The sequence below is a fragment of the Ylistrum balloti genome, unplaced genomic scaffold, assembly GCF_031769215.1.
Source record: "Ylistrum balloti isolate Yb309-2 unplaced genomic scaffold, AGI_CSIRO_Ybal_v1 Utg370182, whole genome shotgun sequence".
NCBI classification, from domain to species: Eukaryota; Metazoa; Mollusca; class Bivalvia; order Pectinida; family Pectinidae; genus Ylistrum; species Ylistrum balloti.
Window position 1 is genome coordinate 24,042 of NW_026782167.1, and position 15,949 is coordinate 39,990.

A 15,949-nucleotide genomic window follows, 5' to 3' on the forward strand; every position below is an offset into this window, starting at 1 on the left:
TACATGTATATGGTGATGATTGTGTGTTGATGCTGCAGCTGATGATGATGACAACAGTATAATGATAACAATGTATACATAGTTTATGGATGATGATGATGATGATGATGATGATGATGATGATGATGATGATGATGAATAATTCATTATCCCACATGTGAATGTATGTGTGTGTGCATGTGAGGGAACATGTGTGTGGTTGTTTTTTGTCATATGTGATGTACATATAATGAAAATTCTTTAAAAATAAAAAGTTACAAAAAAAAATCTATAACCAAACTGGGGACATTCACACATACTTAAATAAATTAAAGTACCTAGTGACTTAACACATAACATCATCTATAACCAAACTGGGGACATACACACATACTTAAATAAATTAAAGTACCTAGTGTCTTAACACATAACATCATCTATAACCAAACTGGGGACATACACACATACTTAAATAAATTAAAGTACCTAGTGACTTAACACATAACATCATCTATAACCAAACTGGGGACATACACACATACTTAAATAAATTAAAGTACCTAGTGACTTAACACATAACATCATCTATAACCAAACTGGGGACATACACACATACTTAAATAAATTAAAGTACCTAGTGACTTAACACATAACATCATCTATAACCAAACTGGGGACATACACACATACTTAAATAAATTAAAGTACCTAGTGACTTAACACATAACATCATCTATAACCAAACTGGGGACATACACACATACTTAAATAAATTAAAGTACCTAGTGACTTAACACATAACATCATCTATAACCAAACTGGGGACATACACACATACTTAAATAAATTAAAGTACCTAGTGACTTAACACATAACATCATCTATATCCAAACTGGGGACATTCATTCATACTGAAAAAAAAAGTAACTAGTGACTTCAGACGTTACGTTCTCTGTAACTGAAATAGGGACATCTACGTATATGTACTTAAGTGATAGGCATAGAAGTTGACTATATAGTTTTCTATACCCACCATGTACAAGTAAATAGGAAGAAACTAGAGAGATCGGAATCATATACATGTAGAAAACCCCAAACGACACAGTCGGACCAGCCCATAAAACCCATACGACACAGTCGGACCAGCCCATAAAAACTATCGACCGGTTTTGGATTTAGCACTAGAAGAACTAAAGAAAGACTTGGAATTATCTGATAGTGATGATACAGCGTCAAACTCTAACATATCGTCTACGGTCGATTACCGGAGGTTAGGTTACCAGTCGGAGTCTACGTCGACGGTGTGCCTAGATGAACGAGTCTATGATGACTAGTCTATTAAGATCAGAAGAATGACTATGCAATATACATATGTTTATATCTTGTACCACCATATTAGAAACTATCGCATATGAACTTTAAAAAATTTTTTTTCACTGTTAATTCCGAAAATTAAACTAAAAATGATAACAGTAACCGTGAAGGAATATCATAGAATTTTAATGCGTTACTGTACTTTATGATCATGTGATGTCTATTGTAAGACGTCATAAATAACAATGAAAACTTTCTCCCGATTTTCAGTACCTTAGGGGTAAAAAATTGTTTATACTCTGTCCTGAAGAAGCCCACTGTTCGGGCGAAACCGGTAGACATTTCACACGAATAAAAATCAACTTATCCCGAACCTGTTGCGATTGACTTATATACTTTGGTTTCCCCTATTCCTTCAATCGCCCTGCATACCGGGTGGTATCCGGGCAAGGGATATAAAGAACCAACGGAACCTTAATAAAAGTCAAGGCGTTGGCTCTACCCCTGGATTTACGTTGTCACGTTTTATTAGAGCCCCTGCATCCCCAGCGGATCCGCCGTAGGAACCACTAGAGTCCGCCATTGGACCATTTTCCTCAACCGAGCATGAATGACAACACTAATGACTTCTTGTTCAAGTTACCACATGATAATCACACGGATAATGCCAGTAACCTAGAACTTAAAAGGAAGAGAGAAAAAACGACTACAGAGAGAACAACCTTACCAGCCTCAGTAGTACCACACTTCAAAGCCTTACGCAAGCTCAGAATCCAGGCACTTAAAGGTCAGAACCACATCGACTATCTTCGAAAGTGCACACAAAACGGAATTGTACCTAAAGGACTACATGTCACTGTAAGCCCTCAAGTACCAGAATTGAACACAGAGTTTAGCATTGAATGGGACAAATGCCACATGAAATTCGGGTTGGACCTTACTAAAGCTCTCCTGAACTATTGGGCTGACAGAAACACACAGTTGGCCGCAGAGATAGAAAAGGTCAAAGATCTAATTAAAGCAGTAACTACACCAGACATATCAGATCTGGTCTGGGATACAACTGAACTTACACTCACACGCATTAAGGAGTCAAGGAAAGATAAACAAGACAAGACAGATAAACAAACGGGATGGAACTCACGCGCAAACGACACCACCGGAAATTCATCCCGCGGAAAAAATTCAGGAAAACGCGCATAGAAAGTGATTATAGCGGGATTGTAAATTTATCAGATAGGGTATTAAATAAAGCCGAATTAGATGTTTTGTCCAAAGGTCTAAATTTCTGCCCGACTCCAGGGGCACCACAATTAGATAACATACTCACTCACACCTACCTTTTTAACCGAAGGGTACGCATCAACCATTTCTTCAAGGATACACCAGAACAAGAGAGAAGCCCGTTCCGCAGAACATCCGGCTGGACTCCACCGGCAGGAAATGATACTTTTCTAGATACTTTTCTCAACATAGTCACAGAAAGTATACACGATCACCGGATTCGGAAACCACACAGAAGCAACCTTTCCAATAAGGAAAAGGATGCCCTCAAATCACTGAGTAATGATGGAAACATCGTCATAAAACCAGCGGATAAGGGTGGCGCTATAGTCATCCTTAACAAAGAGGACTACATGCAAGAGATACACAGGCAAATACATGATAGTACTCACTATGAGAAAGTCAAATCAGATCTAAACCCATCAGTCACAAAAAAGATTACCGGTTTTCTTAAGTTCATAAAAGATAGAGAGCTATTAACCGACACTGAAATCAAATACTTAACGCCAAGAAACCCCCGAACCCCGATATTTTATACGCTATCTAAAATACACAAAGCAGGTAATCCGGGAAGACCCATAGTATCGCAAATAGGTAGTTGCACAGAAAAGATATCAGAATTTGTAGATCACCATCTTAAACCACTAGCCATGAAAACAGACTCATATTTGAAAGATAGCAATGATTTCCTACGAAGAATAATAAACTTAGGCCAACTACAGACGGGGAGTATACTATGTACAGCGGACGTATCTTCGCTGTACACATCTATCCCACACACAGAAGGAATTAGGGCAGTGAAATTAGCCTTAGATGGGAGAGGTCCGCAGGCACAACCCAGCACGTGGATCCTCCTTCGGATGATTGCATTAATATTAACAAACAACTGTTTTAGGTTCAACACGGACTATTATTTGCAGAAACTAGGTACCGCCATGGGGACCAAGATGGCACCTAACTATGCAATAATTTTCATGGATTACATTGAGAAGAAATTCCTAGCCACACAAGAAAAAATACCACTAGTTTGGTGGAGATATATAGATGACATTTTCTTTATATGGACACATACAAGAGAGGAACTTGCCTCCTTTTGTGAAGCCATGAACTCAAACCACCCAACAATTAAGTTCACCTTTGATATCAGTGATACCGAGGTCAACTTCTTAGACACCACTATATACAAACTACCGGACGGCAACTTGGGAAGCAAACTGTATAACAAACCCACTAATGCGTTTTTATACTTGCACTACCACAGCTGTCACCCCAAACGTTCCAAAACCAGTATCCCATACTCACAAGCATTAAGAATCAAGAAAATATGCAGTGACCCAAACCACTTCGAACAGGAATGCTCCAACCTAGTAGGGAGATTCAGAAAAAAGAGGATACCCGCTTAACCTACTGACCGAGGCAGTCAATAAAGCACGAGCCGTGTCTAGGGAAGAATTATTAAACCCGGAAATGAAAGAGAACAGCCGCAAGGTAATACCTTTCGTCATCCCGCATAACCCAGCAAACCCACCGATTGGATTATTACTAAAGAAATACAAACATATCTTAGGACAGGGCCCGGGAACCAGGGGCCTGTTGGATTACAAAATGATAATGGCCTACACCAAACCCAAGTCCATCAGGAATATATTAGTGAAAAGCGATATCTGCCGTGACTCTATCCGACCGGGCAGTGGTCCGTGCGGAAAAAACTGCAGAATATGTGCGCATATGAAACCCACTATCCACTTCACAAGTCACACTACCAGATCAGAATATAAAGTACAGGGACAGATCACATGCCAAAGTGTGAACGCGGTGTACCTAATATCATGTAAAAAATGCGGTATGCAGTATGTCGGACAAACATCGACGACGATAAATACACGCATCCGCAATCATCTGTATAGCATCATTAACAAACACCCAGACAAGCCGGTGGCGGGACATTTCACGTCGCCAGGTCACAGTACCAGTGACGTCATAGTCACCGGTCTGTTATCGAACGTCAGTGATAACAACCGTCGCCTGAGAATTGAAGAGAGTTGGATCAGGATATTGAGAACAACGCAGCCAGAAGGTCTTAATATTATATCGTGATGGCGCGTACGAAACAAACACCAAGGAAACAGGCAACAGATCAAAAGACGCAAGCAAAGCCGAGAATACCGTGCATAAAATGCGGCAAAACGTACTCAAGTTTAGGAAACCTGAGAAGACATGCAGATAAAGTACACACCATGCTGAAAACATGGCACCGATGCAAAATTTGTAAACATACTTATGGAAGGAAAGGGGCGTACAAAGAACATTTAAAGAAAAAACACCCAGGATACCAAGTGGAACCTGAAATTTTCCAGGATAACACCAGAATGAACGCAACTAAACCGGAGGATAAGCGCCCGTTCGAGGTGCTGACAAAGAAACAACTACAACAAGTGAAATTCAGATTGAAACCAGCGGAGGGCCCATACGACACAGTCGGACCAGCCCATAAAAACTATCGACCGGTTTTGGATTTAGCACTAGAAGAACTAAAGAAAGACTTGGAATTATCTGATAGTGATGATACAGCGTCAAACTCTAACATATCGTCTACGGTCGATTACCGGAGGTTAGGTTACCAGTCGGAGTCTACGTCGACGGTGTACCTAGATGAACGAGTCTATGATGACTAGTCTATTAAGATCAGAAGAATGACTATGCAATATACATATGTTTATATCTTGTACCACCATATTAGAAACTATCGCATATGAACTTTAAAAAAATTTTTTTCACTGTTAATTCCGAAAATTAAACTAAAAATGATAACAGTAACCGTGAAGGAATATCATAGAATTTTAATGCGTTACCGTTACTTTATGATCATGTGATGTCTATTGTAAGACGTCATAAATAACAATGAAAACTTTCTCCCGATTTTCAGTACCTTAGGGGTAAAAAATTGTTTATACTCTGTCCTGAAGAAGCCCACTGTTCGGGCGAAACCGGTAGACATTTCACACGAATAAAAATCAACTTATCCCGAACCTGTTGCGATTGACTTATATACTCATGTAGAAAACATGATACAAAAAGCATGGTTGAAATATAAAGGCGACATGATATAAAGTGACTGTGGTAGGTGATAAAGGCGTCTTAAAAAACAAAAACGGGGTTATACTTACTTTTCCAGAGTAGCAAAATATTTCTCCTTATAGCCAATATAGCAAGAGATTTCAAATTTCAAAGAGTATTGACGCAAGAAGGGGGCAGTGGTTTTCAGAGGAGTCAGCTATTATTGAAAATGTGTCACTTCAGGATATCAGAGGCATTCAGTATGACCATAGATCCACCTTAATTAAAATCGAAAGACCGCATTGCATCAAACACATGCTAACATTCACCCGTTTTGTTGTGATGACATAACTTGTGATTTTCCTCATGAATATGCATTTCGTGAAGGAATTAATTAAATCATTTCAGGCAGAGATATCTCTGCTATGGATTCAATTCCAGTTTTGAAACTTTGTGCATGTCTAAATGGGCACAATATCGCTCTGCATTCAGGAAAATTCAAGTGAAGAAAAATGCTTCCCTCTGAGGTACACAGCCATTTTAAATTCACATAGATCTGTATACAAACCTTTCACTGTTGGTAAAGTTTTAAGTTGACTTGAACAGACTGCTGAAGTTTGATTGACTAATGAATCAAGATCTTACTGCTTATGTGTATTACAGGCTTTCCTAAGAAGTTTATGTGGCAAAAACAAAAGAGCCAAGGTCCTTACAGATGGTGCAATTATAAATATAATGAACAAGAAATTCATCTTTAATTATCCAGGTAAATGAAAAGAGATTTTTACTGCAATTCAGGTAATTCTAGGTTGTCAAAAGAGACAGGTTTACTGTTCTGAAATAAGTGTGCGACTTCCCGAAAAGCCAAATCAAAAGCCAAAGACGCTGACCTTGTGACCTTGACTTTGAACTTTGACTTTTAAAAAAAAAACAACTTTAACCTTGGTCATATATTCTGAACCCTAAGAGGATGAACTTTCATATTTAATTTGTTTGTTCCTTGTAAGAAAAACCTTTCCATTGGTACCAGAATTTTGACCTTGTGACCTGACTTTGACCTTTGACCTACTTTTCAAAAACTTTAATCTTGACTGTATCTTCTTAACCCTAAAAGGAAGGGCTATTATATTTCATATGTGTATTCCTTGTGATAAGATCTTTCTATTGGTACCAAAAGTTTTAATAAATGTAGCACCTATTGAAGGTCTAGTTCACATCCAGTGTCAAATTCTCAACAGGCAGGACACGAGTTTGTTAAACATTTACACTTAACTAGAGTTTCTCAAAACTTTTTGCAGAAGATGATAGTGAGGAAGTGCAAAATGATGAAGATGAAATGGAGAAAGAACAGTACAATGTACCACAATCATATATTGATGCTGATGATAAAACGGAGAAACAGCTATTCACAGATGATGATGAAGATTACATTCCAGATAGTGACTCCAGTTAGTAAGTAAAGTTTGCCTGGACATTGCATGATGATTTACCATATTTATTCCAATAAACGCCCCGTCTCTAATAAACGCCCCCCACCTGTTTTCTCAGTAAATTTCAACAACTCAGGAGTCAGGTTACAAAGCTTACCTTTTAATAAATTTTAAATTCTTGGTATCCATGAACATGAACAAATGAATTTTGGCACATGAAAATTACACTGTTACGACATGTACACAAGTAATATCAATTTAATCCACGGTTCATTTCAATATACTGCAGGCTTAACGGCCGGGACTGCCATTCGAACTACTGTCTTCACTTTCACTTTCACTTTTGCCAGTCTCGCTTTCACTCAGTTCTATTTGTGGAATAGAAGGCGCGTTCACATCACCCATTAAATTTTGCAAAACGTCATCTGCAGCTTGGACATCCTTTTCACTAAACCCCTGGAATTCCTCATTGTCAGAGTCATGCTGGAAAATTTGATCCTCGCTACCGTCCAGCGAATTTGTGATACCGCATTTTTTTTAACGATCTTCTGATTGTGTTCGGGCTAATGCTATCCCATGCTGTCTTGACCCAAGACAACATTACAGCTTTAGATGGGGCTTTACAATTCCCTGCTTTGGTTTTCTCAATGGGGCCACCGAAACACCATGCGTCATACAACTCTCCAAGTTTTTGTTTGAAGGGTTTATTCCACGACACATCGGCTGGCTGTAGCTTACATGTACATCCTCCAGGTATAACACAGATGTCTGAATTATAATGTTGACGGACCAGTTTTTTTACATCTTCAGTAAGATGACCACGGAAAGTGTCCCATACTAATAACCACCTAGCTGTATTATTCACACCCCAGAGTTTTTTTAACCAAAATTTTATACTTTCCTTGTTTGCCCAGGATTTTTGTCTGGCCCCGCACATGTATACCACAATACCACTTGGTATGTCATCTTTCGGAAGGGGACGGGGTCTCTTTTTGAATTTAGAAAACCATCCATATGAGGCTTTGAAGGATTGACTACCATTTGCCTTATGCATACGCAGGGCCTCAAACCGCAATGCTTTCCCAGTCACTCGTATTCCGGCCTCCCGTCTGTCCTGTAGCCATCTCATCAGATTTTTGTCAATATCTTCATATCTGACATGCCTTCCACCTCCATTACAGCGTTTAGATGTTTTAGAACGATTTTTTAATTTTTCTTTGTTTTGACACCAGTCCCGCACTCGTTTTCTGTCAACACGAAACACTTTCGCGGCGGCATGTTTACCCTTCTCCTCTGCAAAGACGATTACTTTAAGCTTGAAAGCAGTGTCGTAATTTTGTTTTGTCCTACACATTGTTATCAGGTATGTGGGATTTATTAAGAAACAGACTGGCTTATATACCGCTGTGTTTTTTTATTTTGTTATGCAAACTAGGCCTACAAGCGATGATGAACATTGTACGTTTTTGACTGAAGCTGACACGATGTCAATCGTGTCATTTCATACAAGAATTCAGGTTATCAGAATGCAATTGACAACAATGTTTAAAGCTACAACGATGTTGGAATTATTGCAATTTTCAAATGCATTCTTTGCTGAGTAATTTGTTAGTTTGTTAAACAATGGTTTTAAGTGGCAGACATGGCATGTCACGACCAACAAATTATCAAATTTTGTGTTCTATTTATCGTCCCGGGGCGTTTATTGGAATAAATACGGTACATATAATACAGTAATATGATAATGAACTGTGCATGTACATGCATTCCCGTTTACAAAAACTCTAACAAACGTTCTTCTGTTTTAAAAATCATTATTACATCTGCTTATCATAGCTCTTGGAGACAAATGTCTGTGTAACAGAGGTCATTATTTACTTCAATACCTCCACTAGGATTCAAACCAGCGACCCCTGGCTTACTAGTCTGACGCTCACCCAATCGAGCTAAAGAGAAGTTCTCCCTAGCTGAGCGGTATATTGCGGCTGGTATTTTAAAGGGTTACATACTCCCCCTCCAGGAAATAACTTGTCCTCGAGTTTCCAGGGGTTAAAATGATGCTGGTGGGGCATGGCTAAGTATTATTCCAGAGTCCCTACATGGGCGCCAATGTAACAGGGGTCATTATTTATTTCAATGCCTCCACAAGTATTTGAACCCAGGACCCCTGGCTTACTAGTCTGACGCTCAACTGATCTCCCTGGCTGAGTGGTATATTGCAGCTAATATTTTCCAGGGTTTCATCTGGAAAGCTGTTGTCATATCTCTGGTGTAGGCGGCAGGGGTTCTGTCTGTACGAAGGGTTTCATATGGTTTTTATCTTGTATAGTCATAGCATACAATGAGACTTTTCAGCTCACAGGGACGAATGTCTGGAGAGCTAATGTCACAGAACTAGGGTCAGAGTCGTTTAGCACTGGCATCTGGCATAAACAAAAACTTTAACTTTGGTCATATCTTTTGAATCACAAGAGGTAGGGCTTTGATATGTCACAGGACCTTTCTGTTGATTTTTTTTACCATGTGACCTTGACGGTAACCTTTAACCTATTTTTAAAAAAAATACCTTGGTCATAACTTTTTAACCTTTTAAAGTAAGGCTTTCATATTTCACTTGTGTATTCAATGTGACAGAACCTTGCCAGTGGTGCTAAAATTGATCTAGTGACCTTGATAATGACCTATGACGTACTTTTCAAAAACTTTAACCTCTGTCATATCTTTTAAACCCTTAGAGGTAGGACTATGATATTTCTCACATTAGTCCTTGTGAAAAGATCTTTCTGTTGGATTCATAATAATTCGACCTTTTGACCTTGAAGTTTGACCTACCTTCAGAAGCAACCCCCTGCTAGGCAAAAGCACCCACCAGCGAGCTCTGTTGTCTTCGGACGACTTTTGTTGAAAATCTGTCTAATTTGACTCAACAAGCTCTGTTGTCTTCTGGTAACCATGTTATGGACCTTTTTTTATTATGACCTGAAAACAAAGTCAGGGGGCATCTAGTTTTTGGTCAGTTCTTCTGTCAATTTGTTTGTCTATAAAACTTTTAAACCTTGGTCATAACTTTATATCCATAAGTGTTTTTTTTTTTAATTTACGTGTGTATTCCTTGTAATAAAACCCTTTTAGTTGATATCAAAATCTTTCTACTACTGATCTTGACCTTAATCTTTGACTTAAACTTTAATATTGGTTGTATCTTTTTGAGAGTTTTCATGTGTAGTCCTTGAGACAACACCTTCCCGTTGGTACCAATTATCTGACCTTTTGACCATGACTTTTGACCTACTTATTCATTTTCTGTGAAACTTGTTGCCGTACAGGGGCATCAGTAGTTCATAAACACATGTTATTGAAGTAGAAAGATGTTGATTTTACCTTTGCTGTGTATTCAAGTAGACTGTGTCTTTGCATTTTAGAAACTTTGTTAATACTTCACTGATCACTGTAATGTTATTGAGAAAATAATTGAAATTTTTCCTTCAGTCTTGCAACTGCGTTAGAAACATGAATTAACTTCTGTGATATCCTGTTGAACAATTTACCTCTTCCTCTAATCTTAAGTCTCCTAATAGTTCTCTTATTCTTTCTTAAAAAGGGAAACAGACAGTATGGAAGATGATACATACTTGGAAGATGATGAATTTCATGAAAGGTCCAAGAAAATCTCAAAAGATCTCAATGTTTCCAAGAGGACAGGATCATCCAAGAAATTCTCTGATCTCCATGTTTCAAAAAGGCCAATTGAGGATGACAATGAAAGTACAACAATACCTGTGCCCCCCACATCAGATACTGTTTGTGTTCAATCCACTTACTCTTTGGAAGGAAAACAGAAATGGGATAAAAGACATGCATGTAATTTGCCTGCTGAGAGTGATGATGAAAGTGTTGTGATACCGATGTCCTCCACATCAGATGCTCTACATGTTCAATCCACTTACTCTTTGGAAGGAAAACAGAAATGGGATAAAAGACATGCATGTAATTTGCCTGCTGAGAGTGATGATGAAAGTGTTGTTATACCTATGTCCTCCACATCAGATGCTCTACATGTTCAAGCCACTCATTCTTTTGAAGGAAAACAGAAATGGGATAAAAGACATGCATGCAAATACTGCGAAAATCTCTTTCCAAAGATAGCAAGGCACCTTGAAACAGTGCATAGTGATGGAGAAGATGTTGCAAGAGCTCTTGCCTTACCAAAACATTCAGGAGAAAGGAAAGATGCATGGGCACAGATTCGAAATGAAGGAAACTGGGAGCTCAATTTTGAAGTTCTCAGATCAGGGAAAGGAACTCTTATTCCTAAATACAGAGAAAAAGAAGATGGTAAGCCTATCTCTAACTATATCCCATGCACAGGGTGTAAAGCATTATTTTCTAAGAAATCTTTACATGAACATAGGAAATTATGCAAAGCAAATTCCTCCAACAAACGAGGCCAAGGAGTAAAAGAGGGAAAGATGCTGTTGCCTCTGCCAAAGAATGTTTTTGTGAAAGTTTTTACAAGTGGGTCATACTGTCCATGGTTAATGACGTGTTCTCTGTTGTTACCAGTGACTCATTGATAATGAATTTTGGAAAGAGGCTATTTGACAACAAAGACATTCAAGAGCACACGCCTAATCATATAAATGGCAGAATGAGGGAGTTAGGCAGACTTATGTTGGAAACCAGGAAACTTCCTTCACCCATCTTCAGTTTGGAAGATTGTCTGAATCCTCTCAATTTTTATACCATTGTTTCTTGTGTGAAATCTCTAGCAGGATTTAATGAAGATACCTATTTCTACACCACACCCTCATTAGCTTTAAAGGTAGGATACAGCCTTCAACGGTGTGCTAAGATTCTGGAGTCTAATGATATTACAGAAAAAAATCAGAGTAAGAAAGAAAATGGTGAAAATTTTCTTAATCTGTAATTGGAATTATTTGATTTCTTCGCGTGCCAGGCAGACACAAGAAGAAAAGAAGTACAATGCACCGAAAATGCTGTCTCTGAGTCAAGATGTTTACATGTTGACTAGATTCTTGAAATCAAAGATGAGGACCATGATGCAGCACCTCGTAGATGATATTTCCATCTATTTTGAGCTGTTAAAAGTAACTCTTTGCCTGGTTACACTATTTAATAGGAAACGTGGTGGAGATGTCCAAAGAATTACCGCTGCAACCTATAAACATGCGCTGAAGATGCAGAACAGCTTCCTATTTGACAATGAGGTCAGGTCAAGTCTTTCTACACTTGAAAGAGCACTTAGTCCATCAATGACTCGCATTGAAATCAAAGGAAAGCAAGAGAGAAAGGTTTCAATCATTTTAACAAAGGATATGCTTTCAAGTATCAACCTTCTGTTAGAGAAGAAGGAGGAGGCAAGTGTTGTTGGAAAATATGTATTTTCCAGGAAATCACCTTCCACAAGGACATACAGAGCAAGAGATTTATTGCGAGAAATGTGTTTGAAGGTCAATCTCAAGTATGCAGACCTGATCACGTATACAAATTTGCGAAAACACATTGCCACTATGGCCCAGGTACATGAACTGAGCGAAAATGGAAAGGACCAGCTAGCCAAGTTTTTGGGTCATGATATACGCATACACAGAGAAGTATACAGACAGCCTCTGGACTTGGTCCAAAAACAAAAATTACCAAGATGTTACTTAGAGTAAATGAAGGGCTAGATATAGAGAAAATGACTTTCAATGAGGAAGGTAAGTCACCGATATATTACTTTACATCTAATAAAATGTCTAAATCTTTCCATTGGTAACTTATTACTGGTATACCCTTACAAAGTTTGGGGGGAGAGGTAGGGTTATATAGTAATCGTTCTGTCTGTCTTTCCCTCTGTCCGTGTTCAGTTAATTTCTCTTAAAGTATAAGAGGCAGGGCTTTCATTTTACATACACTTATCCATCTTGACTCAAGCTACAGATTAAGATAGAGACTGTTCACCAAATGATCTTGACCTTAACCCTAACCCTAACCCTAAGTAGCAGTCAACATACCTGACTAATAATGAGAAACGATAAGTATTCCGTCAGCACGCCATGAATCAATATTCCCATTGTTGTAGCCGGAGAACATGTTAGACCAAAGATTAAAAAGAGATAACTCCGCCTCCCTAAGTCACGTGAGCCATTAAATGACATTGACGAGTTGGAAGGTGTACATTTTTTACAAATAAAAACTCATCCTAACTCCGCCTCCCTTAGTCAGGTGACCTATCTCATGACATCGACGAGTTGGTAGGTGTGCACTACTCGTAAAAACCCCCTAACCCTAACCCTAACCCTAAACCCTAACCCTAACCCTAACCCAAAAGCCCATGTCACTGAGTAGCAAAAGGACCTTTCTGAGTAGCAAAATACTAATAACCATTACCCTAACCCTAAGTAGCAGTCAACATACCTGACTAATAATGAGAAACGATAAACATTCCGTCAGCACGCCATGAATCAATATTCCCAATGTTGCACGCAGACTAGTTCCTTCATTTTAAGCCGGAGAACATGATAGACCAAAGATTCAAAAGAAATTACTCCGTCTCCCTAAGTCACGTGAGAAATTAAATGATATTGACGAGTTGGAATGTGTACATTTCTACAAATAAAATCTCATCCTAACTCACCCTCCCTTAGTCACCTGACCTATCTCATGACATTGACGAGTTGATAGGTGCGCACTACTCGTAAAAATCACCTAACCATAACACTTACCCAAAAGCCCATGTCACTGAGTAGACAAAGGACCTTTCTGAGTAGCAAAATTCTAATAACCATTACCCTAACCTTTTCCCAGACCCTAACCCTAACCCGAAGTAGCAGTCAAAATACCTGACTAATAATGAGAAACGATAAGCATTCCGTCAGCACGCCATGAATCAATATTCCCATTGTTGTATGCCGAATTGTTCCTTCACTTTAAGCCGGAGAACATGTTAGACCACCGATTCAAAAGAGATAACTCCGTCTCCCTCTGTCACGTGAGCCATTAAATAACATTGACGAGTTGGAAGGTGTACATTTCTACAAATAAAAACTCATCCTAACTCCGCCTCCCTTGGTCACGTGACCTATCTCATGACATTGATGAATTCGTAGGTAAGCACTACACGTAAAAATCACCTAACCCTAACACTTACCCAAAAGCCCATATCACTGAGTAGCAAAAGGACCTTTCTGAGTAGCAAAATACTAATAACCATTACCCTATCCTTATCCCAGACCCTAACCCTAATCCGAAGTAGCAGTCAACATACCTGACTAATAATGAGAAACGATAAGCATTCCGTCAGCACGCCATGAATCAATATTCCTAATGTTGCATGCCGACTAGTTCCTTCACTTTAAGCCTGAGAACATGTTAGACCAAAGATTCAAAAGAGATAACTCCCCCTCTCTAAGTGAAGTGAGAAATTAAATGATATTGACGAGTTGGGAGGTGTACATTTTTACAAATAAAATCTCATCCAAACTCCGCCTCCCTTAGTCAAGTGACCTATCGCATGCCATTGACGAGTTGGTAGGTGCGCAATACTCGTAAAAACCCAATAATCCTAACCCTAACCCTAACACAAAAGCCAATGTCACTGAGTAGCAAAAGGACCTTTCTGAGTAGCAAAGTACTAATAACCATTACCCTAACCTTATCCAAGACCCTAACCCTAATCCGAAGTAGCAGTCAACATACCTGACTAATAATGAGAAACGATAAGCATTCCGTCAGCACGCCATGAATCAATATTCCCATTGTTGTATGCCGACTAGTTCCTTCACTTTAAGCCGGAGAACATGATAGACCAAAGATTCAAAAGAGATAACTCCGTCTCCCTAAGTCACGTGAGAAATTAAATGATATTGACGAGTTGGAATGTGTACATTTCTACAAATAAAATCTCATCCTAACTCCGCCTCCCTTAGTCACGTGACCTATCTTATGCCATTGACGAATTGGTCGCTACGCACTACTCGTAAAAAACCCTAACCCTAACTCTAACCCTAACCCTAAGTAGCAGTCAACATACCTGACTAATAATGAGAAACGATAAGCATTCCGTCAGCACGCCATGAATCAGTATTCCCATTGTTGTATGCCGACTAGTTCCTTCACTTTAAGCCGGAGAACATGTTAGACCAAAGATTAAAGAGAGATAATTCCGCCTCTCTAAGTGAAGTGAGCCATTAGATGACATTGACGAGTTGGAAGGTGTACATTTTTACGAATAAAAACTCATCCTAACTCCACCTCCCTTAGTCACGTGACTTATCTCATGACATTGACGAGTTGGTAGCTGCGCACTACTCGTAAAACCCCCTAACCCTAACCCTAACCCTAGCCCTAACCCTAACCCAAAAGCCCATGTCACTGAGTAGCAAAAAGACCTTTCTGAGTAGCAAAATACTAATAACCATTACCCTAACCCTAACCCTAAGGCTAAAAATAACCCTAAGTAGCAGTCAACATACCGGACTAATAATGAGAAACGATAAGCATTCCGTCAGCACGCCATGAATCAATATTCCCATTGTTATATTCCGACTAGTTCCTTCACTCTAAGCCGGAAAACATGTTAGACCAAAGATTAAAAAGAGATAACTCCGTCTCCCTAAGTCACGTGAGTCATTAGATGACATTGACGAGTTGGAAGGTGTACATTTTTACAAATATAAACTCATCCTAACTCCACCTCCCTTAGTCACGTGACCTATCTCAATAATGAGAAACGATAAGCATTCCGTCAGCACGCCATGAATCGATATTCCCTTTGTTGTATGCCGGCTAGTTCCTTCACTCTAAGCCGGAGAACATGTTAGACGAAAGATTAAAAAGAGATAATTTTTCGAAAAATCCAAATTTCCTAAGCGCTATACTCA

The 15,949-nt window shown here is 39.0% G+C and overlaps 1 protein-coding gene across 1 annotated transcript; it reads left to right on the top strand.

Annotated features, from left to right (window-relative positions):
• Positions 1-2,426: 2,426 nt before the first annotated feature.
• On the top strand, positions 2,427-3,980 carry LOC132551153 (uncharacterized). The gene has a single exon (XM_060215266.1). It carries the CDS (start codon positions 2,427-2,429, stop codon positions 3,978-3,980), a length of 1,554 nt encoding a protein of 517 aa, XP_060071249.1.
• Positions 3,981-15,949: the final 11,969 nt, after the last annotated feature.

Bases quoted from the DNA above. Each gene is read 5' to 3' on its own strand.
- LOC132551153 (XM_060215266.1), top strand. From the start codon at position 2,427: ATGGAACTCACGCGCAAACGACACCACCGGAAATTCATCCCGCGGAAA.